This window comes from Martes martes (genome assembly GCF_963455335.1).
Source record: "Martes martes genome assembly, chromosome: 1".
In the NCBI taxonomy this organism is placed as follows: domain Eukaryota; kingdom Metazoa; phylum Chordata; class Mammalia; order Carnivora; family Mustelidae; genus Martes; species Martes martes.
The window spans coordinates 91,148,667-91,173,681 of record NC_137888.1 but is presented as its reverse complement, the minus strand read 5'-3'; the positions used below and the strand labels follow the sequence as shown (position 1 = coordinate 91,173,681).

Below are 25,015 nucleotides of genomic sequence, written 5' to 3'. Positions count from 1 at the left end.
TTCCACCTTTGGACTCAAAGTCAGGTTGAGACATCTATCAGCTGCTCTCCTGGTTCACAGGCCTTTGAACTCCACTTGGAAATTTGCCCTCAGCTCTTCTGGGTCTCCAGCTTGCTGACCGCAGATCTTGAACTTCTCAGTCTCCCTAAGCACATGAGACAATTCCTCGTGGTACAGCTCTTTCTATAGAAAAGTGTGTGAATACACACACACACACACACACACACACACACACATGCTTTTGGTTTTCTTCTCTGGAGAACCCTGACCAGTTCAGATTTTGGTACCAAGATTGGAATTAGAGGACCACAATTTTAAGGATGAGTTTTCTGAATTAGTTCTGAGGTTTCTGAAATTGGCTCTCTAATATCATTAGATTGATAGATGGTAATGACCCTATTTCCAGTAGTGAAGAGAGCACTGAGAGTCCCCAGCAAGATCTGGAATCAGAGATATGCAAAATATCTTCATTAGATATTCTAACCAACCACTTAAAAGAAGTAAGGAGCTTGGTGACTGCAATTGTGATACTTTCAGACATTTTTGGAAATCTAATGAATTTAATGAGGCTGGTTGGTTGATCATGTTGCTGGAGAAAGTGATGAAAGAAAGGATGAGCTCAGGGAACTGAATTTTCATTTCAAGTGTCACATAAATGACCTCAGCACTTCTGTGTGTGCCCTAAAGGTGACCCTTATCTCCTGTAGCCTCAGGGCTGAGATTCTTGAAAATCAAACACAATTTCATCCTGCAGTGGGCTGAATTACAACACTAGTTGAACTCCCAGCTCCACAGGGTGTCCACTGTTCAAATGAGGGCATTGATTGGGAAAGAATAGAATCTTGCAAATTGGAATGGGGACCTGTAGGAAGAGCCTGATGAGGCTGGGGACCTTGAGTCTCTAAATTCTGGCTAGTCTTCTTTCCCAGTGGAAGTGGCCTCCTTACTCCCAGTAGTATTGGCGTCTCCAATTCCCCCTACTCCCCTTTGGAGGGAATTAATTGTGCATTGCCGAAGGAAACTGTAATGCTATGCAGTACAAAGCTGATTCTCCTTAGGACCCACATCTACTGCTCCTCTTTACTTCTAGAGCTGTAACTAGACTCAAATTGCAGAAGGTCCCAAGGATGAGATACAAAGCATGACCTATGAGGAGGTGTGCTACACTCAAAAGGATTATGTGACTTTTCTAATTTATATAGACTAAAATATGGAAAATATGGATGGGAATGAATAATGAAGGTGTGGGATAATGATGGAAGAAGCAGAGTTGTATCTGGCTGATATTATCAATATGGGCTTACTAAGCGGAGATACTGGATTTAAAATTGTAGCTCAGGGAGTTGAGAAGGGTTTAACAGTTTTAGTTGATCGGATAAAACAAGGACCAAAATGTGGCCTACCGTGAGCAAACTAGAAACACTTGACCTACCTTGTTTAAATGTAGAGGGAGGGATTCGAACTCTTATGAAGTTTGGAATGCAGATTTGTCAAATTAGTGGATTTTTCAGTTAAGACTTAACCCACTCTGAGAGTCCAGGTGACATACCAGAGTCCAGAAGACACCTTTCACCACAACTCTAAGAAAAAAATTGTGAATAGTGCCCTAGCATCCTTAAAGAACTCTGTGACCACTCTTCTTTGTAGGCGAGTCTTTACAGTGGGGACTATAGTCACTGAATCAGGAAACCTACATGCAGTGGGAGTAATTGGATCCTGGGTTAGCAAGAGCCAAGTGGCAGCACTCAACCATCAAACGCAATGGGCATGGTTACCATAATGGATAGCAGTCAACCGGTAATCAGAGTAGTCTGAGTTGCACAAAGCTATGGCATTGGGTGGTTCACCATGGTGTTCCCAAAAATGGGATAGGTAGGAAGCCTGCTAAATTCTCACTTGATGTATCACAAACAGAGAAGTTTTAGGTCAAGTAGCAAAAGTCTAATCTGAATCATAAAAATGAGTCATGGCTTCTCAACCAATTCCTGCACTTGATCAGTTTTTAGACCTAGACCCCTTGAGTAGAGAAGACACTGAGCCCCCCTGAGACAGAGTCCCTGTACACTGCCCAAAATTTATAATCTTTCTCCAAGCCTTCACCCAAAGGACCTCCAGGCTTTTACCAGGGAAACTGTGCATTGAGAAAATAATGAAAACTTTTAGAGACTATGAGACACTGGCTCTGAACTGACACACTAATTCTAGAAGACCTGAAATATTACTGTGATTCACCAGTTGGAGGAGAGGTTTAGGGAGGTCAGGTACTCTGGGGACTTTACCCCAGTTCCCTCTTACAGCGGGTCCGTGGGTCCTTGAACCCATCTGGTGGCTGTTTTTCCAGTTCTGGGATGCATAATTGGAATAGCTATAATTACCAGCAGGCAGACTCCCCACACTGGCTCCTTGACCTGTGGTGTAAGGATTATTATGGTGGGAAAGGCCAAGTGGGAGCCTCTGGAACTGCCTCTAACTAGGAAAATAGTAAACCAAAGCAATATTGCATTCATGAAGGGACTGCAGAGATTGTGCCAATATCAAGGATACAGATATGGCAACTCCATAACATTTCCATTCAACTCACCTATCGGGTCTATGCTGAAGACAGATGGATACTGGAGCATAATGGTTGATTTTGTAACCTTTAACCAGGTGGTGACTAACTGCAGCTGTTATACCAACTATGGGTTCAAATTGCTTTGAGCAAATTGACACATCCCCTGATATCAGATATGCAGCTGTTGATTTGCAAATGCTTTTTCTCCATATCTGCTAGTAGGAACCAGCAGAAGCTACCCGTCATGAACTGGATGTTATCTGACCCACCAAGCCGTAAGGTTCGCATGTAAAACAGTTCTCCACCAACAAATAGAAATGGTACGTATGTGGTGTGGTTTAAATGTACCGAGGCTCATTTATATCTCAGAATATGGTCCATTTTGGTAAATGGTCCATAAGCACTTAAAAAGAATGTGATTCTGTTGTTGAGTGGAATGTTCTCTACATGTCAATTAGGTCTTGTTGGTTCATAATGTTGCTCAGGTCTTTTATATGCTTACAGATTTTCTGGCCACCAGGAGAAAAGTATTGAAGGCTCCAACGGTAGTTGTAGATTGGTCTATTTCTCCTTGTTCTATTAGTTTTTGCTTCATGTATTTAGAAGGTCTACTATTAGGCACATAGCCATTTTGGATTTTTAGGTCCTCTTGATAAATGGACCTCTTTTTCATTACGAAATGATCATCTTTCTTCTCGATAATATTTTTTCTCTGAAATTGACTTTCTCTAAAAAATTAGGAAGTAAAATAAAATCTCCTTTCTCTATTATTAACATAGCCACTCCATCTTTATTTTGATTAACATTCTCACGGTCTATATTTTCCCTTTTTGGGATCTTTAACACTTTTTATTTTGAAGTAATTTTAGACTAACAGAAAAATTGCAAAAATTTTTCTTGTGTACCCTTAACCAACTTTCCCTAACACAGAATGTCTCTTCAGTCTCCTGGGGTTGTCTCCTGTTGGGGACATGGCTGCACTTACCTGGGCTCCTCCTTCTCTGTGTGGCAGCTTTCTGGCCAGACAGTAGTTAGAGCAGTCATGCCTCTTTTGTTTCCTCTCTCTCTAGAAGCACTCTTTCTGGATGCCTTATGGCTGAACCATTGTGTCATATATTTTGTTCAGTTTTTTAGTTACCTCAGGCTGTGGTGTAAATCTGGACTCCTTATATAGTATTTTGTACCCTGTTTTTGTTTTTTCATTTAGCATTCATCATATCATGGGGTATTCTTTACGAATACCACTTTAGCAAATAATGTTACTGCCCCACGCATGTAGGCTGGGAAACTTTTGCCATTTTCCTTCCCCCGGACTTCCGGTGTGCCTCACTGCCGTGGTAGCCAGTACCTGGGCCTCTGGCTGCTGTGGCCACTTGGCTGTTGCACAGAGGACAGGGAAATTTCTGGGACTTTATACCCTTCAACCAAACCCTTAGTTAATGACTCCATGGAGCAGTAATACGAATATGGCAGCTTTCTTGCTCCTTAGGGGAACAACTCTGAGTATGATCTACACTTTTTCCAGAGCTCTTCTGAGTGAGCAAAAAAGTTCCTTTGGGATTGCTCATTTGCCATCCTTCCTGCTATCCTGATTTTTCGTGAGAATTCTTCCTAATAACCTTCCTCCATGTGAAAGCTTTCTTCAGGGTCTCTTTCTGAGGATTCCAAGCTAAACAACTAGCTTTAATGTCTGCTTAATACTTCTTTTAGAGATTCTGGACCCAATTCCAGCATGGGAGTGTGTTCCTCCCACCCACAACACCAAGCAACTCTTGGACACCAGCAGGCAGTCTGAAAATTCAGCTCAAGTCTAATCCTATCTAGGGGTGCCTGGGTGGCTCAGTTGGTTAAGCATCTGCCTTCAGCTCAGGTCATGATCCCAGGGTCCTAGGAGATCGAGCCCCTTGTCGAGCTCCCTGCTCAGCGAGAAGCATGCTTTTTTTTGCCTGCCACTCCGCCTGCTTGTGCTCTCTCTCTCTGTCTGTCAAATAAATAAATAAAACCTTAAAAAAAAAAAAATTCTGATTCTGTCTACCCGAGGTAGCGCAGCCCCACAAGACTGTACCCCCACTCCCAACCCCTTCAGACACTTGTCTCAAGCCTCAGACTGTTACCTGTGCTTCTGACCAATCTGTTACAAACTGAGCTTCCAACAACCTCCTCCTTAAATTTGATTTGCTAGAGTGGCTCACAGAACTCGGGAAAACACTTATGTTTACCAGTTTATTAAAGGATATGATAAAAGATGCACATCAACTAAATGAAGAGATTCATAGGGCAAGATATGAGGAAAGGGTGGGGAGCTTCCATGCCCACTCTGGGAGTACCACTCTCTTCAACCTGTTTACCAAGCAGGAAGCTCTCTGAAATAAAGGACCAAAAAGCTATCTCGGGTTTTTCTGGAGGCTTCATTACATAGTCCTAATTGCCTAAGTCACTGCCACTGAGCTGGCCAGGCACCCATTGTGATAATTATCTTTGTATGCAAAAGTGTTTTTTTGAGTTCTAGACAACTTTCTGTGGATAGATTCCTAGAAGAGAAATTATTGAAAAAAAGGTATGATATTTTATGGTCCTTGATCTGAATTGCCAGTTTGCATTCCAGAAAATTTATCAATTCCTAGCTTCCTTTGCAGGATATCTTTGTTTAAAATATTTTTGAGGGTTGCCCTGGGTGGCTCAGTCATTTGGGTGTCTGCCTCTGCTTGGGTCATGATCCCAGAGTCCTGAGATCCAGTGCCGCGTCAGGTTCCTTGCTCGGCCGGAAGCCTGCTTCTCTCTCTGCCTGCGGCTCCCTATGCTTGTGTGCTCTATCTCTCTGACAAATAAATTAAATCTTTAAAAAATATTTTTTTGACTACATGAAGCCAATTTTAATGTAAACTTTTTTAAAAACCTTGCTATTGTCACTCATTATGAGATTATTAGTATTGGTTTCATTTCTTTGATTACTGAGATTGAATACTTCTCACGTATTTGCTGGCTGTTCACCTGCTTATGAACTATCCGTTTATGAACTGTTTATGAACTATTATCTGTTTATGAACTTTGCAACTTTTTATTATCTTTGCTTTAACAATATACATACAATTATATAAAGTTGTTAGATCTATGTAATTTAAGCAGTCTATTTAATCTATGCAAATATTCTCTATGTGTCTGCTTTTAAACTTTTTAGTATTCTTTGAAGTATGACAGTTTTGAATTTCAAGTAATCCAATGTATTTATTTCTTTTCATTTGTTTCTTCTAAGGCTTCCCTACTTAGAAATTTCACTACATTTAAAATCAGATAAATTTCGTTCTACCTTTTTCCCCAGATTTTTTTATTCCTTTTCTATCTCACTATCTTGTAAATTCCCATTATTTATTTTGGCCTTTGTCAGGGAACAAAAATAGATTTCATTGAGTGTTGTTTATTCACTCACTCAATTAAATTGTGTTCAGTGTTTATTAGGTACTAAATAGAGTGCTGGGGACCTTGTTGGTAAAGACAGATGTTGAGAGGGACACTGAAGTCACATCTGAAGTTGATGCAGACTGGCTGGGTCCGAGGACCCAGAGGGGTACCACAAGACCAGTCAAGAGGGTCCTTGGCTTCTCACATGCAGGACAGAAATCAGACGTGAGCTGAGAGGAAGTGAGAGGAGAATTTATTAAACATACAGAGCGAGTGTAGAGACAGAGCATCTGAGAACCTCAGAAAGGAAAGAAGAGTGAATTTTGTCTTTGCTTGGGGCCTGGGTTTTTATTGAGGGTTGTGGTCCAGTGCACAGTGTCTTCTCAGGCATCTAGAAACTAAGATGAGGGTCTAGATGCTCTCCATAAGTCACTTATGCCCTGCAGCCAAGGGTCTTGATGAGTCTGAGGTCTCAGGAAACATTCATGATGATCCAACTTAGTCACTCCTTAGATGTGCTGGAAGACTGCAAAAAAAAAAAAAAAAAAAAGAAGAAGAAGAAGAAGAAGTAGAAAAAAAGAAAAAAAAGAATAGAAAGGAAAGAAAAAAAAAGAAAGAAATCATTAAATCCTTGACTTTTACGAAGAGGACATACACTATCTGTTTGGTTTTTTTAAATTATGTTAAAGATTCTATTTATTTGTCAGAGAGAGAGGGAGAGCATGCGCGCATCAGCAAGGGGAGCTGCAGGCAGAGGGAGAAGCAGGCTCCCCTCTGAGCAAGGAGCCCAAGGTGGGACTGGATCCCAGGATTCTGGGATCATGACCTGAGCCGAAGGCAGATGCTTAACCGGTTGAGCCACTTAGATGTCTCACACTTTTTTTTTTTTTAAGATTTTATTTATTTATTTGACAGAGAGAGATCACAAGTAGGCAGAGAGGCAGGCAGAGAGAGAGAGAGGAGGAAGCAGGCTCCCTGCTGAGCAGAGAGCCTGGTGAGGGACTCGATCCCAGGACCCTGAGATCATGACCTGAGCTGAAGGCAGAGGCTTAACCCACTGAGCCACCCAGGCGCCCTCACACTTTTTAAATAAGGTACGTGCAATGTAAGGGTGAAGGTCCTAGCAAGAATAGAAGCAAGAAAAGGAGCAAAAACAGTTTTTCATGGGGATGCTTTAGTTTCCCTGTCCCAAAGTCACTCAGTGAAACAGTTCACTTAATTCATTGCTGTTGGTGGAAGAGAGAGAGTGGGAAGATGTGTGTGAAATGGTTGCCCCGAGCTAGGTATTCTACCCTCCTGTTTCATGGTGTGATACCAACTCACTCTTTATAGAAAAACAGATCTTAGGATCAGGTATATGTTCAACAATGTTAAAACCAACGAATGAGTAGAAAGCATCATTATCCTGAAGAGAATAGATTTTCATGAGTTATTGAAAATATCTACTTTTTCCCCCTCTTTATCTAATTATTTAAAAGTAGCAGTATATAACAAATTATTTTTCTTTAAGCATTTTAACATGATTGCAATAATATCATTTATGCAATTTCACATTCTCCTTTTTGCATTTAATGTTATGAAACATTTGTAAAAGTCATAAGCTGCTTAGTAAACATATCTAACAGTTATACATAAAAGGTTTTAAATGGACCAATTACTGTTACTCAAAGCAGAGTCTGTTTTTCTTCTTAAATAAATACATACTGTTTTACAGATTCTCTATTTGGGATATTATCATACATTCATGCCCATTTTGGAGGGTGTGCACATTTAATCAGAGTGAATTAATACAAGTACACACAACCTTAGGCCTCTCAAACAAATTTCTTTTTCAATTAGCCAGGTAGTCTTTTCAATTTTCTTCCTCTTAGTGACCCTTAAGACCATTCATTCCATAATTTATTGAGCCTCTAAAATGGAAAATGAACTATAATAGAACATTGCCTTAAGAAGTAACATTCCAGACATTCCAGTGTATTTAATGTGGCCCTTCACATCTTTAACCTATCCCTCTCCACGAGCTCCTTGAAGAAATTCTTGTGTGTGCTAATCCAAAAATAAAAGCCCCCACAGCAAACTTTCCCTCAACCTCATTGCCTTTTCAAGCTCCACTCAATCTATCTTCCTTTGCAGGCAAATTATCAAAAGCAGAGTTCACCCTACTACTCCTCTTCCTTTACTTGTCCGTCACCCATTTATTCCCCAGCACACTGTAATCTTCCACTCCACCCCAATCAGATCCTTCCAGGCCTCCTTGCAGGCTTTATCTCAACTTCTTTGAGTTCTATCAACAAAGCTCAAAGTTCTCTTCTTAATACTTTTGGTTTCCCTGTTACTTCTCTCATACACCTTTTCTTGATCACCAGTTCCTCCTTTTACCTCACTAGTCATTTCAGTGTATGGTGGAATCCCTTAACTCTGCTTAACCAACTCATTGGATGATGGGAGGCTCTCCCCTCTATCAGTCAGTCCCTTCCCTTCAGGGGAGCCCGTGCACGTCAGGGCTGAGGACTCCTGGCACTTAAACTAATCTCCCTCTGGCCTGTGTCTGCCTACCGAACTGAATGCCTCACAGAGACCAGTGGGTTGTTCTAAAAGCTGCTTATGCAATTGCATTTGCTATTTTAATTATGTAATTTAATCAACTGTTATGTAAACTAATGAAATAGGAGAGTGAAAAAAATAAGAGTTGTTTCTGTGAAAATTGAGATAAGTGATTTGGAAAGGCTCCATAACGGCTGGTATCTGAAAGAAGAATTGCGGTCAACTTAGGTGAAAAACAAAACCAAGAAAAGCTCCTTCCAATCTAGACATACTTGCATTGATTGACCTTACCATACAAATATCCTGAAGATCTTGCCCCACTCAGTGAAGCAGAGACTGGAATCTGAATGATGTTCTTTGGCTTCAGCAGCTAAGCTGAGCTCCCACCAACAACAGATCCGCACACAAAACAAAGGCTTTGCCCTGCATCCAAAGAGAATGGAAGCAAAGTGATGTTTCTTTGTTTTGAGGGGTCTATGCATCACTTTTCTTTTTCCCTGCTTGAACTGCCTCTGCTGATTAACCGATCCCATTGCCTGGTCTAACAGGAAATCATGGTTACATCATGAGGCCTCTTGTTCTCTTGCTTTGTTCTCTCCTTGAGTAATTTAATTTCCAGCCAGAGTTTTGATTTAGCCTTTAAATCAACAAGTACCAAATCCACAAGCTCTTCACTGGAAGGGTCCATGGTTCATTCATCATTATATCCTCCACCTTCCACTTCACTCCCCGCATTATGCCTCGCACACAATAACTACCTGAGAAAATTGTTGACATAGAAAGCATAATGAAAACCTTAGTCCGTAAATTATAACCGAGGAATTAGAAATCTAGCTTGAATAAGTGGATTACAAAAGTTCCTTGATTTAAGGTCATAATTCATCCTTTCTCAACTATTAAAGAAGTTCAATTAATAAATATGATTGGAAAATTATCATTTTAAACTGGGTAGCTGATTTTTTTTTTAAATCAACTGTTAGTTTTCCAGAAAAGTATACATAAATTTAGGTTGACAATGACAAGTATCACTACAAATTCAATTTTATCTAAATGAAATCCAAAGTTTGTCTTCTCTCTTGAATCCTGGGGGCTCATTCTCTCTGAAGTGAGGCAGCACAGATGGGATCATCTCTTGCATTTTACAGATGAGAGAATTAAGGTCCTAACTGTTACTGACTTACTGTTGACTTCATAGATAATTTGTAACTTAAACAGGATTTGTATCCTCGCAGTAGGCATCTTGAGTCACCTTTTGAATGTTCCTGAAGCCCTTTACAATTGGGCAGGAGAATCAGGAACAAAGAAGCAAAAAATGAAACTCTTCTGTCCTTCATTATGACTCATCTGCTCACCAGCCTATCTAGGATTATGCCATTAGGGTTCAGTCCTTTGGCTTAACCTATTTTCTCACAAAATTCTTGAGAACAATAATAAGCTAATAATTCATCCGTTAATACCTTCCTGTTAATTAATGGACCAATTTGCTTTCCTTGGAATAACTGATTACTTGTAGGATAGTAATAGATGTTTTGAGGAAGATTATTTTAGATTTTTGTCATTTGTCTTCAAGAAGGGAAAGACAGTGTGTGTATGTGGGTGGGTGATAGGGAGTAAAGGGCATAGTCCTAGACAAGGATCCTGGGAAACAGAAGATTCCTAGGATGTTGGATGCCAAGATTTAAAGAGCTGCAGTAGAGAACAGAATGAGAAGGAGCAGAACGAGGGAAGACATGTGTTTTTACTTCTCAGTTTTAATGTGAGTAGAACTTAATGCTGAGGTAACTTGACTCAGGATCTTTTTCTTTTTTTTTGAAAGTTTGGTCTATTTTATCTCTAAGTAAAACCATTGATAGTCCCTTTGTTTTGACTCAAAATATTCCTGAAACTAGAGCATAAAAAACATTTATAGAGCAGATTATGATTCCCTTAGGAATAGTTCTGAAATTGAATGTTGAATTTCTGACCCAGGACTTAGCATTGGATACATCATAAGTATGATCAGCCATGTCCCATGACAATTAAGAAATTACTACATGTATCTATCATATAATACTAAAATTCTAATACCGATTCTATAAAATGGTCATGGATAAACCAAGCGTGTCTTTTATACAAAGCAATCAACAAACTACACATTTTGGGGGGGAACATTAAAAATGTCATATTTCATTGGCTACTGATCTTCCCACAGCCTATTTGTCTGAAGTCTCTGAAGACAGTGAGCTGGTGAAAAGCTGCCTGAATGAGCCAATGGAAGATTTGGGAAGTCCGCCTCACCTGAGTCTCACATATGGTCCTTTCCCATATATTCTAATATTCTATGAAACTAACTCTTTCCTAAAAGTGATATGCTAGCTATAATAAACATTAAGCAACAAATTCAAAATATTTCTTATGCCACCTTAGAATTTGGAAGAGTTTATGGTATGTTAGACTGTCCTGCTTTAGAAAGATGTTAAAGACATTTGAAATAATAGTTCTTATTTCTTTTTTTTTTTTTTTAAAGATTTATTTATTTATTTATTTGACAGAGAGAGATCACAAGTAGGCAGAGAGCTAGGCAGAGAGAATGAGAGGGAAGCAGGCTCCCTGCTGAGCAGAGAGCCGGATGCGGGGCTCGATCCCAGGACCCTGAGATCATGACCTGAGCCGAAGGCAGCGGCTTAACCCACTGAGCCACCCAGGCGCCCCTAATAGTTCTTATTTCTTTAGTCTAGCTACGCATCTACAGATTTAAGGCCTCCTAAATATTTTTCATTTTTTAATTATAAAACAATTTTCATACTTTGTTAATCTGCTAACAATTACCACCAGGTCATTAGCAAAATTTTGTGGAAAATGAGTTTCAAAACACCTCTTACAGAGTTCTCAGAAAAACAGAATACCTTGAATGTAGCTTTCTTTACTTCTCAAAACAGAACATATAAGTGGCAAGCAGGAAGACGTGTGTTAATTAGGTGATAGCAAATGGGTGAAGCGGCAAAAAGGCAGAGATGGTAAGTATAGTTTTCTACAGAGGAAAAAGGATAGTTGATTTCTGCAAAACTTACATGAAAAGTTGAAGCTGTGCTTTATTAATACTGAAACACCATTTACAATTTTATTTTTTAATTGATATATAATTGACATATAACACATTAGTTTCAGGTGTATGACATAATGATTCAATTTAAATATTGCAAAATGATCACCACAATAATTCTAATTAGCCTCCATCACCACAGAATTACAAATTAAAAAAAATTAATATTCATCACCTTTTCTTCGGTAGATGTCTCTTGCAAACTGTTGAATTCAATTTGTAGTAAAGAGATTTAATTCAAAAATTTCACAGACAATGGAAACTACTTAGTCTAGGATGGGTCATCTATTTTTACAAATTATACACCTGCTGTATCCCTCAACTATATTTTTCTTGCTTTTTCCTATTTTGAAAATGAACAAATTTGATTGAAATGACAAATTTAGTAAAACTGGAAAGAATGCCAAGTTTTCCAAAAATTACCTTAGTCCTTCTCAAATGTAAGGCCTTGAATCTTTAAGTTAATTTCTTCCTCCCTTAGAAATAAAATATTAAACTGGTGAAATACCTCAGGATATATAACTTTTAAAATTATATATATTGTTAAAAATATGGCATATAGAAATGTGATTATATAATACTATTTTAAAAATGGTAAATAAAAATAAAATAGAACTAGCAACGGACCTCACAAGACCCGTAGAAATAGCTCATCTGTTACAAGTTCTACCCAAAGGCAATGTTATGTAAATTCAATTTATAGGCCCTGGATAGTTTCCCTGATGTTGGCCTCTCAAAAGCTTTATACTGATATTTTTAAGAAACTAGCAGCATACTTCACCTTGGAAAAGTAATTTTATAAAGACACTGCCATTAGTGATTTTATATACTTCTACATACCCTTCCTGAATTTGAAATAATGGGTAAGTCCAGGTAATAATTTTTGTCCTCTTTCAAATTTTATGACTAAAATATTGAGTTGTGTTTTATGGCCTACATTTTTATATTCTGTAGAGTCAGCCAGCAGCTTTAGGCAAAGAATACCTTCACAGTCTGAAATCAGATGCAAAGGAATCAGGGGTTTCAAATGAGTAATCATGTATTCCAGAAGCATAAAGAATGTTCCAAAGATTCTGAAATACAACTAAATACTGCATACTGTGTAATGTGTGAGTAATAATTGCCCAATCCTCTGTACAATTTCTTCCTTCCTTTCTCTGTCTCTCCCTTCCTCCCTTCCTCCCTCCCTCCCTTTCTTTTCAGTTAAGATAATTTTGTCTCCTAGTATGGGCCAGGACTGTTGCCATAAAACTTCATTTCCTCCAGAATAGTTTTGGTAGTACTTCTGGAGGAAGAGTTTATTTAGCAAATTGTACTCTGATAATGTTAAGGACTTTTCATAAGGAATTTTAACAAGGTGGCAGGAATTATCCAATCTCAATTTTTAAGAGTAAAATTGAAAGAGGGAAATTTAAACAGTGGTAGATTGAATAACAAGTAAGAATATGTAGTATCTGTACAACAGAACAAAATTTTAAAACTTCCTTAAATAATTTTATTTTTAAACCAGGTTTTCATTTTAACGGACCAGACACAGTTTATTAATATCATTTGTTTAAAAAGAATGAGAACTTGGCTTCCACAGGAGAACAACAGCATGATTCTAACCTAGATCTCCTTCTGCTGAACTCCTACCTTTCTGCATGTTTTGGGTCCTAGAGCTATCACAGTCCCTTCAATAAACTTTGGTTTTGTTTCCAAACTGTGAGGCTGATACTTAATCTGGGTGTGATAAGTGAGACAGTGTTAATTGTAAATGAAAGCATTTTGAACAATATAATTGCTGTTATAACTTATTATTTATTAGGGAAAAGCAGATGCCTGGCAAACTTAGGTTTCATGGTGATATGTCATTAGGCTAGCTAGGTTGTAATGAGGGTTATTTTATGGTTTTAGCATTTCAGAGCCTACCTTAAAAAGTTCTGCACCAGGGACCGACCATCTTTATGCTTAATGTGGCTACGCAGATCTACCCTCATTTTGAGCACTCATTGTCTATTACTGGTAGTGATAACTAAAGTCTGGTTAGAGTATCATAAAAACTATGCAGCATAAAATAAATTCCATGACACTTCTGAGGCATTTGAGAAATAATTTACTTTCTTAGAAGTTAGGTCAAGAGCAGAAACAAAATTATCATTCATGCCTAACCTGAATTTTCCCTCCTCAAGTACATAAAAAGAACAAAAGCACTGTTTTCTTTGAATTTGATTTTCTTTGGAGAGGTTTGTGATTATTACGTTTTACTTTGTTTTACATAAGGAACCTTTGTTAGCCTTCAAAATGTAATTTAGCAATGTAACTGATGTACTTTTTCAACCAATCAAGCAAATACATATGACAAAATGTATGCGTACTTATTTCAGGCTCTGAGATTTGTTTTCAAATTATTCAGTTTGGAGCCCGGGGAAGAATATGAGATCATTTATTTCCCCTCTGCCAAAGGCAAGCTGATTTCCCCAACCCACATGGACAGTTGAACAGTAAGTCTATCGTGTTAGCGTGCCCGAGTCTCCCGACTCGTGTCCTGCCATCCGTGAGCACACAGGCATTCATGCTAGCACGCGGATGGGGCAAGAGTCCGCTGCCAAGACATCTCCGGTTCGGCTACGCACATTATGCTGACGGTAGAGCCATCCCGTGTGTCTGCTGCACCTGCCCACTGGCTGGGGAAAGAAAGAAAGGGTATTCGGTAGAGTCTAAGCAGCGGCTTCCACCCACTCTCTCCCACTTACATACACCGTGCTCTCTCCCCACGTGCATTCCGAGGGCTGGATCACACACATTCACTTGCACTCTCACACACGTGCGCACCATACCTCGCCCAGCCGCAAGCCGGGACACGTCGTCCGGGCACCCCAACCTCCCCGCCCCATGCTCGGCGGGCTCTCCCCACCCACCCGCGCTCCACGTGGGCGCACCCCGGCGCCAGGCGGCCGCGCTGCCCACGGAGCCCCTCGCGGGCCCTCGCGGTGGGAGGGAAGGCGCGGCCCCGGGGTCGGACGGACAAAGCGGGCGTCCAATCGAGCCCCGCACTGCCTCCCCGAAGGGAGGGAGCGGCGGCTCTGACGGGCCCAATGAGCGGGGAGCCCGAGTGGGACTTCCTCCCGGAATCCCGTTGGCCAGAATAGCGGGGCCGTGGGTGACACGTAAGTTGGGTGGGAGGCGGCGGCGGCCAAGGTTCGGCAGCCCCGTCAGTGACACCGGCCCGCCGTCCCCCACACCCTGCCGGGCCCGCCGGGCCCCGCCCATCCACTACCCCGGCCGGCCGCGCGCGGAGACGCCGCCTGGAGTCGGGGCTCTTTGTTGGGCGCGCACCCCCTCCTTTTGGTGGCAACAAAGTCGCGCAGTGGGAGCCGCCGCGAGGGGGCGGGGAGCGGCCGGGGCGGGACTCCGAGCGCCGCCGGGGGCAGCCGAGCCAAAAAGTGGGGAGGAGGAAAAAAGGCAGACGACGTCTGGGGACCGGCGCGGGCACAGCCCGCTCGGAAGTATGCGGAGGGCCCCCTCCCGGGCCCGGGCACTCGCGGAGAGCCAGCCTCGCAAAAGTTTGGCGGCCACTGCCCAGGCGGCGTCGATGGCTGCGCGCCCCGCGGCGCGCGGGGGCTGAGCGGGCGCCACTTCCCCTCGGGCCCCGCTTTTGTGTCTCGCGTCTCCTCCTCATGCTGCGTCCGGCCACCTCTTGCGGCGGCCGCTGCTGAGGCGCTCGCTCCGGCGGAGGGGAGGAAGGGACGGCGGCGGCGGGGCCGGCCGCGGCGCGGGGTCCAGGCGGGACTATGGGAAACGGGATGTGCTCCCGAAAGCAAAAGCGGATTTTCCAGACGCTGCTGCTGCTGACCGTGGTGTTCGGCTTTCTCTACGGCGCGATGCTCTACTACGAGCTGCAAACGCAGCTGCGGAAAGCCGAGGCGGTGGCGCTCAAGTACCAGCAGCACCAGGAGTCCCTTTCCGCCCAGTTACAAGGTACGGTTAACGGGACGCGCGCGGCCGGTGGCCAACTTCGCCCCGCGCCTCCCGCCCCGACTGGAAAAGCGGCTTTGGTGAAACGTTAGCGCTGCGGGTGCCACCTCTGACCGTCACGGACATCAGAGGCGAGCCCTGCTGGGCCGCCGGGTCCCCGAAGTGTCAAGGGAGATGACATCTCCACCTCCCACTTCTATGACGGTTACGTTTGAAATTGGTGGCATCAGCCGCGGGTCCCGCGGGGCGTTGGATGGGCCGGCGCCCACTGAGCCTTTTACCCCAGCGCTTGTCAGTGGCCCAGCTGTAGTCTGCGCAGGCCGACCAGTAGCCCTTCCTCGGTTTCTGCCAACCCGTCTTGGAGGGGCATGGTCTCGGTTGCTGTGTATTCGCTGTGCAGTTGACTTTGTCAGTAACATAAGAAATGGAGAGTTTGGCAGTGATTTCTCAGACCGTGCTGAGGTTTTTTTTCCCCCAAGAGAAATTTAGCTGTGACCTAGCTGCCCAAACTAATGGCCCATTAGTTTCTGTTAACTTAATAGGGTGACTTTAACGATGTTGGGAGTGTTGGAAAAGTCCACAGTGCTACTGTTCACTATCCTGCTGGTATGTTTTGGGGGGTAAAAAAAAGTTTGTCTTCCTGAGTAACTTTTAGTTTGTCATAGAGGTGGGAGTGTATGTGTGTTGTGTATTTTACAGTCAGCCTTGAGAAGTCCAAGAGAAGAAACACAGTTTTTCATTCTATTAGATACAGTGAACACAACCTGAGCCAGACCTGCAGAAAGATTTAAAGTTCCTATCCTTCTATTTTAGAATCTCGTTTAATGTAAATTTCAGAAACATAAATGATGCATGACTGCAAAGTAAGCACCATGTGGTCTTAAGAGCATAGTCACCCTATACATATTTTTTGAAAGCTTTTACTTGTGTCTAGTTTTTAACACTCATGCAGTCCTCCCCCCAACCAAAAATAAAAAAAATAATACTAGAAAGCTGTGAGTAGTGAAATGTTGACAGTCTTTGCTGATAATGCAAATATAGCTTATTTCATATTACTGGGAAGATACAAGCTGGATGGATGTTTGTGTCAGTGTATGTGTATACAAATAGAAAACAGATGCCTTTTCGTTGCTTCAGCTATTTTGAGTGTTTTCTAGTAAAAAAAAAAATGAGAGAAAATGACATGCCGCTGATTGCTTGGTCTTATTTTCTCTTCCCAACTTAGAAGAAAGGGAAGTATTTTTAGCTTACTGAAGCTGCATAGCCACAGGCAGTGAAAATATGTGAACTGGGTTTAGTTCTAAAGGAAAACCTGTTTTGAGACAGACCTGGGTTAAGAACATTTTTCTTTAAACTTGTTGAAATTTACCCATGGCTTATCATTGTTATTCAAATTCTGGATATTTATGTATTTAACTATTTCCGTAGAAGGCATTAGTGGTTTCCCTATGAAGTTAGTACAATTAGACAAAGGGAAAATTTTGTCATCTAATAGGGCAAGGGCAGGACTGGATTTTCACACATGTGGGTGGAAGGGGCATGTATGGTAGATTTTGTGAGGTTGGTGCCTTAGTGTCTTAGTTTAGGGGACCCATGCAAACAGACACCGTCAAGTTCACCAATACATCCTCAGCACTGCACAGTGCCTGACACTCACGAGGGAATCAATATATATTTATTCAGTTAACAAATGAGCTGTTATCCTGAACTGTGGTGAGAAAATAAATCCTGCAGGCTATTGTCTGCTTTCTCAGGTTTCCCTTTCCTGTCTCTGCTTTTTGAAACAAAACAAAACAAAGTAACAACAAAATATTTTGCCCAAGTGGAGCTTCTGCCTCCGCAGCCAATGCTGGAACTGTTTGACTGAGGCCCTGACTTCTGAGTCATGGCCTGTATTTGCCGTCTTTCTTTCTTTCTTTCCTTTAAATTAAATTAAATTTTTTTTCAGTGTTCCAGTATTTGTGGTATTTCATTTTGAAAATCAATCTCAATTTCTTTTCTCCTTTGATTTGCCTTCTTTTGGTGGTGATGGGGGAGGGGGGAGAGTGGTGGTAAGTCATAATATGAGGCCATTAAAATCTTCAACATTTGTTTTGTTGCAGGAGATGAAAAAATGTAGCTAGTTCAAGTGGCCTTAAAGTCTGTTTCTTAAAGTATTTTGCCATTTCCTCTTGAGTTGTGGTGCTGCAACAATTATAACATGGTTATGCATGAAGAATTATTTCCTAAGCAGGCTGCAGTTTCTTCTTATTTTTTAATGTATGGACGATTGAATTCTGTAGCATTTATTTTGGATTTCACATCTGCATGCCATTTAATGAGGATTTTTCTGACGGTATGCCGCTTTTGCTTCCCTTTCCCAATGACAAATGACATTTTACTCAGCAGCGCTGTGTTGTACCACCTGCATAGATTTGTTTTGAAGGCATTAGGCTCTCCATTCTTAGGACTTGTTTAGTTAAGTGAGATCTCTTGACCTGGCTTGGATTAAGATCAGAGTTAATTATGAGTGGCCTTCTTTAGAAAAAAAAATTATGTGACTCTTGAAATGTTTAAGTAGTTTGGCCCTGTAATCTGAAGGTATACATTTGTTAAGTGAGCATTTTTAGGTCATCTTCAGTTTAAGGATAGGTTGTACTCCAGAGATTATTTTGAAAGTAGGTTATGTCTAACTCCAAGTGCCTTTTGTAGTAGACCCATGCCATAAATAGAAGATGGTGAGGGGAAAGTTCCAAGACTAAACAGCCCCTTTTCCAGGAAAAACAAATTTCTATGTCTGCCCGGCAATTTATCTATTTACTTCTCTATCTCCCACTTCTGCCACATGGAGATTATACTGAGCAGTGGGGCAGAGGTTATATATTGGTGGCAAAGGCAGTAGTTACAATCTTTGACCAGCACAGTGTTTACTTAATCTCTTAAATTTTTTTAAAACTGCTTTCGGGTGGGCCATACCCCACTCCTTGTGTCTATACACAGTGGTTTTTAGCTTCCACTGCCCATTAGAATCAGTGGGCAGCTCCCAAACCAAATCAGTCACCATCTGTGGCGGTAAAACCCACATGGTGCCCTTCCCGGGTGATTACAACATGCAGCCAAGGTTGAAAAGTACAACCCTGTAATCTTAAAACTGAGCCACTTGACACGTTTACTTTACTTGGCCGCAAAGACATCTGAGGGTTTTGTTGTTGCTTTTCCCCCAGCATGTGATTCAAATTCTAGCCCTGCAACTTTCTGTGTGAACTTGGCCCTCATTTTTCTTCTTTATACAATGGAGATTAGAATGATCTATTTCACAGGGATAACGTGAGGATAAAATAATGAATGCGTAGAAGCTCCTAGCACATCCCTGGCACATAGTAGGGACTGTTCCTTAAAGATGATCTGTTATTATCATCATGGTCCCTGTGTGAGGTAAGGTGTTTCACAGCTTTCTCTTCCCACGTTTATCATGGGTAAAAGTTTTAAAATTGACAAAATTTGTTTTTATGATTAGCTACCTCCTTTTATTTTACCTGATTGGACATCAAAGGAAACAGGTAAATGGACATAAATCCAGATACTTTCCTCTGGAGAAGGGACCTTCACTGACAATTTAAACTTTAAAAATTAAAGTAGGATTACTGATTAACTCTCTTTGTCATACCAGATAAGAAGAGGGCGTATCTCTTAGTGGTAGGCAATAACCTTGTGTAACAGGATCTGGAATAAAGATGGAACTATTTAAATTTTTTAAAAGTAGGGGAGAATAGCCCCTCATTTCTTTCATCTCCAGCACCTGGTGCCTGGCACATAGTCAGTGCTCAGTAGAGAGTAGGTCTATACCTCTGTGGTGTTTTCTGTCCGCTTATGAATGTGCTTCATACAGTGGGCGGGAAAATGTGGTGGATACAGGCTGAAGGAGTCAGAGCACTTAGGATTCAAAGCTTTCTGTCTTTTTTTTTTTTTTTTTAACCAGCTGTATGATCTTGGGCAAGTCACTTCTCTCTGACCCACTTTTATTGTAGGTTATAATCAGAATAATAATGCTTATAATAGGTTGTCATGAGGATCAATCATGTTAGCTGGCATACAGTGCTTAGAAGTATAAGGCTTACATTTTGGACTGTACAACAAAGTGGTTCACAGAACTCAGTGATTTTAGATCCATGGGCATGGGCTGTATGTGGTTAGGTATTCTCATTTTCATGTGCAAAATTAGGCCTTATAGACATCAATGAGATACGGTTCATTAGATGAACATTTTCATTTAAAAAACAACAGAATTTAGGTTCCTTAGTTTTATTTGTATGTAAATCCCTTGCCCTAAAACGCATTCCTTGAATAAAAGATGAAAGCTTCTAGGTACTTTGTGAAAATCTGACTTAATTAAGCATAAATATATAAATATATTATTATTATTATTAAATATATATGATTTGCACAGATTTGTATGATTCTACATATTGTGTCTGCCTTAGTCATTCCAGTAAATTGGAATGTGCCCATATTGGTTGACCACATAAGAGAATTTCTCATTATTTGTGAGCCTTTGGTTTAAGTCCCGGATAAATTGGAAGCTTTACTTTGACTTTGTTCTCTTCTGCCTTTCTAAGGAGAGTTTCTTATAGGGCTGGGGCACCGGACAGGTTTCAGGGACTTAAGGAATGGGTGACTTGGAGTTGGAGAACTGATATACAACAGATTGGAGAGAAACTAAAAGAGGGAAGAGAGGAACAGGGGACTGCTACCATTTATGACTTTTCAAAGCATTGAGGAATATTCTTGCTCACATGTGTATGTCTCAAAAAAGAGAAACGGACTAGCGAAGGGAGATTGGTTTTGGCATCAAGTACTGTTTGAATACAGCTCTGGTGTTCACGGGTAGAGACCTTGAACAGGCAAGTAATACCTCCGGACTTGAGTTTCTTTATGTTGAACTGGGGATAACAATGTCTATTTTGCGCACTTGTGTAGATTGTAAATAATACACCCAAAATGACGAGCATGGATTCTGGAACACATTACTACTGCATTTATTAAGTGACCAGGACTTCTGGGTTAGCATTGGGCTGCTTTTTATTTTGCTCACTGTTTACTGCATCTAGTAGGTACTAGTGTTATTAGTTGTGGCCTAAATGTGGCTCTTTTCAGAGCTAAGTCCCTAACTTCGCTGAAACTTTTTTTAAGACATTCTCCCTTTGTCTTTTCTACTGTATTGACCCTTTCTTTTCTTTCTTTCTTTTCTTTCTTCCTTTCTTTTTTTTTTAAAGAAAGAAAAGACCTGCATACACTTAGGTGGTATCAACTAAGAGTTGCTGTTTTTCATTTTGACAAATAAGTGTTTTTATTTTGTCATTGAGGACAAAATGTTTTTGCTACTTTTGCCAGTCAGTGCTTTGTGGAGTTTTTAGCTTTGGAAGTAAAAGTTATATATAATACAACTTTATTATAAGAGAATAGTGGCAAGCTGTTTTTCCTTTCAAGCCACTGTTATTTAAAGTGAATGTGTTTTGATAGAATTTTGAAAATTTATTTGAAGAAATTAAATTATTTTAAATACATAACATTTGTTGAATGTCTGCCAGGTTCAGGGGCCCTGTTAAGCACGTTACGTGCATTTTTTTCTTCTAACAGTGACATAAGCTTGTTAATGTGAGTGAAAGATCTGAGGCTCAGAGGGGTTAATTAACTTGCCAGTGTCAAGGTCAGATCTAATGAAACTGAGCTTAGAACCCTAAAGTAACTTCCCAGCTGTGTTCTTTCCACAGTACTCCATTGCCCTCAAAATTATTTTAGTGTGTCTCATGACGATATTGATGGTTCTGAGAAAGTAGGTTAGGTGGGTCGCATGAAGGGTCAAGATAAAATTTAGAATCAGAAGTAACAGCGTGATTATTTGATGAGGCATTTCCAGTGTGTAGGACATTTGCTGCTGTTATAAAAGGTACTTTTGGTTGATACGGAGTTGATTTTAGGTGGTATGTAGATGCTGCATTAAATAACATTGTATCATATCTAATAAAAACCTTAAGCCCTTTTGAATTCCCTTTCAGAGTTTTCTTGACAAGTAGAAACTCTCAGTTTGATATTAGAATCTCTCTCTTAGCTATAGTTACTCATTTGTTTCTCTCAGAGAACTGAATAAGGGCAGCCAACAATTTGACAGTTAGAATTTAATAATTGTTTGTCGTTCATTGCATTTAAAATTAACAGTCGCTATATCCATGAATACCATGTAAATCACATTTTCCATTTACAAGGTAGTAGTGTACAGGGGTTTTTTAGAAGTTTATTTTAGGGAAAAAAATGAAATTTGGCAACTTGTAGTACCTGTACAGTTCATGTGTGAGTACCTGCATGTCTGTAGTTCATGAATGCATTAACTAATTGAATCTGCTACAGACAATGAATTTTACAGTTAAAGAAACAATCCTGAAGTGGAATCATTTATCATGTATCTCAAGTCCACATATCCTGACTTCCAATATAACATAGCATTCCTCTACTGTGCTCTGCTGTCCCTGGAGATCAGCACCCTCTTCTCAGTTCCAGCAGAAACTATTGCTATTTTTAAACAATGCTTTGTATTTCTGAATGGCATATTTGTGTTCTTGTTTTTATTGGCCAGTGAGTGCTTATTCAGGGGACATGCCAGTCATTGCCCTTCACTAATAAACCTCACTAAATAGGCTTTAGCCTGGAGGGATGTAGGCATGAAATAAATTGCTCTTTAAAATAGTATGACATTTTAAAAAATATTGCCTTAACTATTTTTTCATATATAAAATGTCACGCTATGATAGATTGTGAATAGAAAAGTAAAAGATGGGCTGTCATTCTGAAAGATAAGGTATCACATTTGAATGACAGTTTCCTTTCTGTTGAGAGTGCGTTTAAGAAAAATATATAATCATTTTAGAAGAGTCGAACATTTCCCATTTCACATATCACTTAAACCCCTTCTTTAAGTGGAATTTTTGTTATAAACAACAACAAAAATTCTGCAAATCAGGATATTTTAAGAGAGCTTTGACATTGCTTGTATGAGCTCAATAATAGCAATGATGCTGTATAGTAGATACTGTGAGCAGATTAAAATTGGGCAGCTGTTAATAACTTATTTACTTAACTTGGCTAGTGTAGGATAGTTTATTAAGTTTTACATTAGTGAGATTTAATCTATAATCTCTCAACCTATTAACACACATTGATTTTTAAAAGGATTTCATATCCTTTTTTAAAGGTTTGATGCTATAAAACATGTTAATTTGCACTGATGTCAAGCATAACTTTCATGAGAGGATGAAAAATAGCTTATCTTCACTATGTAGGTGAGCATCAGCTCTAAATCCAGAAGTCATCTGAGTTTGATCTGAGTGTGGGTGAGGCTCCTTGGGTGTAGTTCCTCAAGTATAGTTCCTTGTCATCTGTGAAACTAGAGTCAAGATACTGACCTCAAAACAACCAACGTACAGCAGTGAAGCAGACATAAGATACCTACATATTCTTGTTCAAAAAGGGTAAGATGCATAGTATGTAGGAGTCACCGGTCCATAGCAATTCTGAAATCCAGCTAGGCAGAAATTCCTTGACTAGGTTTCCAGACCTGGGGATAATTCTCCGTGGCTCTTGATCCTACTCTTTGGGCTATTGGCTCCACTCTCTGAGTCATTTTTCTTTTTTTCATGAAAGGTAGCATGTGTTTTGCAGCCGAATATTCTCAGCCTGCTACCTGACAATAGAATTAGGGGGAATATATGGCCTTTTTTCATTTATTACAGTCTCTGGTCCTTTCATTCTAAACTGGCAGGGTTTATGATAATAAAATCCTCTCAAAACTTTTGTCAGTCTCCTGAGAAACTTGGAGATTTACTCTATTAGACAAAAAGCACACCCACATATTTCTTGGAGATAAATTTCTTCTCTGACTGGGGCTTCTGCTGAGATAAGGGATAGGCAGTGACCTTTCACTTTCCAAAAGCCTTTTAATAGGATCTCAGTGTCATACCCTTATGCTTTTAGGAGACCTATGGTCTGACTGAATAGCTCTTTAAGAGGCCCTATTTTTGGGACCCCTGGGTGGGTCAGTTGGTTATACCTCTGACTCTTAATTTCAATGCAGGTCATAATCTCAGGGTACTGAGGGATCAGGGAGCAGGCTCCCTGCTGGTTGTGGAGTCTGCTTGGAATTCTCTCTCTCCCTTTGTCCCTCCTCCCAACCCTGCTTGCACATGTGTGTGTTCTCTCTCTCTCTCTCTCTCTCAATAAAAGGGGATGGGTGGGCAACATTTCTAAGGCCTTAACAAGGATTTCTGAACAACATCTTTTCTCTCATCTTTAGACTGTGCACTCTCTGGTAATTTTCTGGAATTGATCTTTGCATGGAAGCTGTTTCCTAACTTAGCATTGTTTGCTGTCTAGAGATGCTGAGAATTTTCAAAACTATCAAGTCCTTCCTCTTTTTTGTTTAGCAGTCCTTCCCTCAGTTTATCTTCTCACAGTTTACTATAATCAGCAGGAAGAAACCAGGTAGCATCTTTAGCACTTTGCTGGAAGATCTCAACTAAATTACCCAGTTCATTCAGCACTTTTTTTTTTTTTTTTTTAACTTCTCATGTAACTGCAAGTGACTGCAGGTCATGTAACTCTACATAAATGTGGGTATTGTTAAACCTTTTGCCACTACATAATTTCCAGTTTCCAAAAAAAATTTCCTCATTTTTAGTTATGCCCCTCCTAGCGATCTCTTCAAAGTCCAAAATTCTGTGAACAATATGGTTCAGGCACTTTGCACATTGACTCACTCTTCTTCTTCTTCTTCTTCTTTTTAAGATATTATTTATTTATTTGACAGAGAGCACAGCAGGAGGAGCAGCAGGCAGAGAGAGAGGGAGAAGCAGGCTCGCAGAGCAGGGAGCCTGATGTAGGGCTTGATCCCAGGACCCTGGGATCATGACCTATGCAGAAGGCAGATGCTTAACAACTGAGGCACCCAGGTGCCCTGACTCACACTCTTCTGAAGGCCCATTACCCAGTTCCAAAGCTCTTCACCTTTCAGATTTTTGAGATGGCAGCACCCTACTCCAAAATCTGTATTGGTTATCCTATTGCCTAGCAAATTATCCCCAAACAACAAATGTTATCTTACAGTCACTATGGGAAAGGAATCTGGGCTTAGCTGGGTGATTTTTTTTTCAACATCTTTCATGATGTTGCAGTCAGGCTGCTGAACAGGGTAGTATTAATCTGAAAACTTGCCTGGGATTGAATGATCTGCTTCAGAATTCACTGATGTGCTTGTTGGCAGCCTCAGAAGATCCGCTTTTAATCTCACTCATCTGGGCCTTTCCCTAGGATTTTCTACAGTTCTACCATGGAACTTAAAAAATGATAGCTGGCTTCCCTCAGGGCAAGAGATCCAAGGGAGAGCTAAAGAGAGAGTGTGCAAGAACCTAAGATGAAAGTGAAAGTATTTTAATAACCTCAGTTTTGAAAGT

General features: G+C 40.6%; 1 protein-coding gene and 1 long non-coding RNA gene across 5 annotated transcripts in view; one reads left to right on the top strand and one right to left on the bottom strand.

Moving 5' to 3' along the window:
• Window positions 1-13,657: 13,657 nt before the first annotated feature.
• On the bottom strand, window positions 13,658-14,577 carry LOC308353713. The gene is made up of 2 exons (XR_013967801.1): window positions 14,399-14,577; window positions 13,658-14,245 (listed from the first exon to the last, which is right to left on the bottom strand). It is a non-coding gene; the product is annotated as an uncharacterized lncRNA (long non-coding RNA).
• Window positions 14,578-14,706: 129 nt separating this feature from the next.
• Window positions 14,707-25,015, top strand: part of GOLIM4 (golgi integral membrane protein 4) — an 84,295-nt gene continuing 73,986 nt past the window's right edge. For 3 of the 4 annotated variants that reach the window (XM_080807716.1, XM_080807715.1, XM_080807714.1), the window contains exon 1: window positions 14,709-15,539. In XM_080807716.1, the coding sequence (XP_080663842.1) occupies window positions 15,353-15,539 (187 nt within the window). In that variant the 5' untranslated portion in view covers window positions 14,709-15,352. Of the gene's footprint in view, window positions 15,540-25,015 lie in introns of all 4 variants that reach the window. The other variant, XM_080807717.1, reaches the window with a different exon arrangement.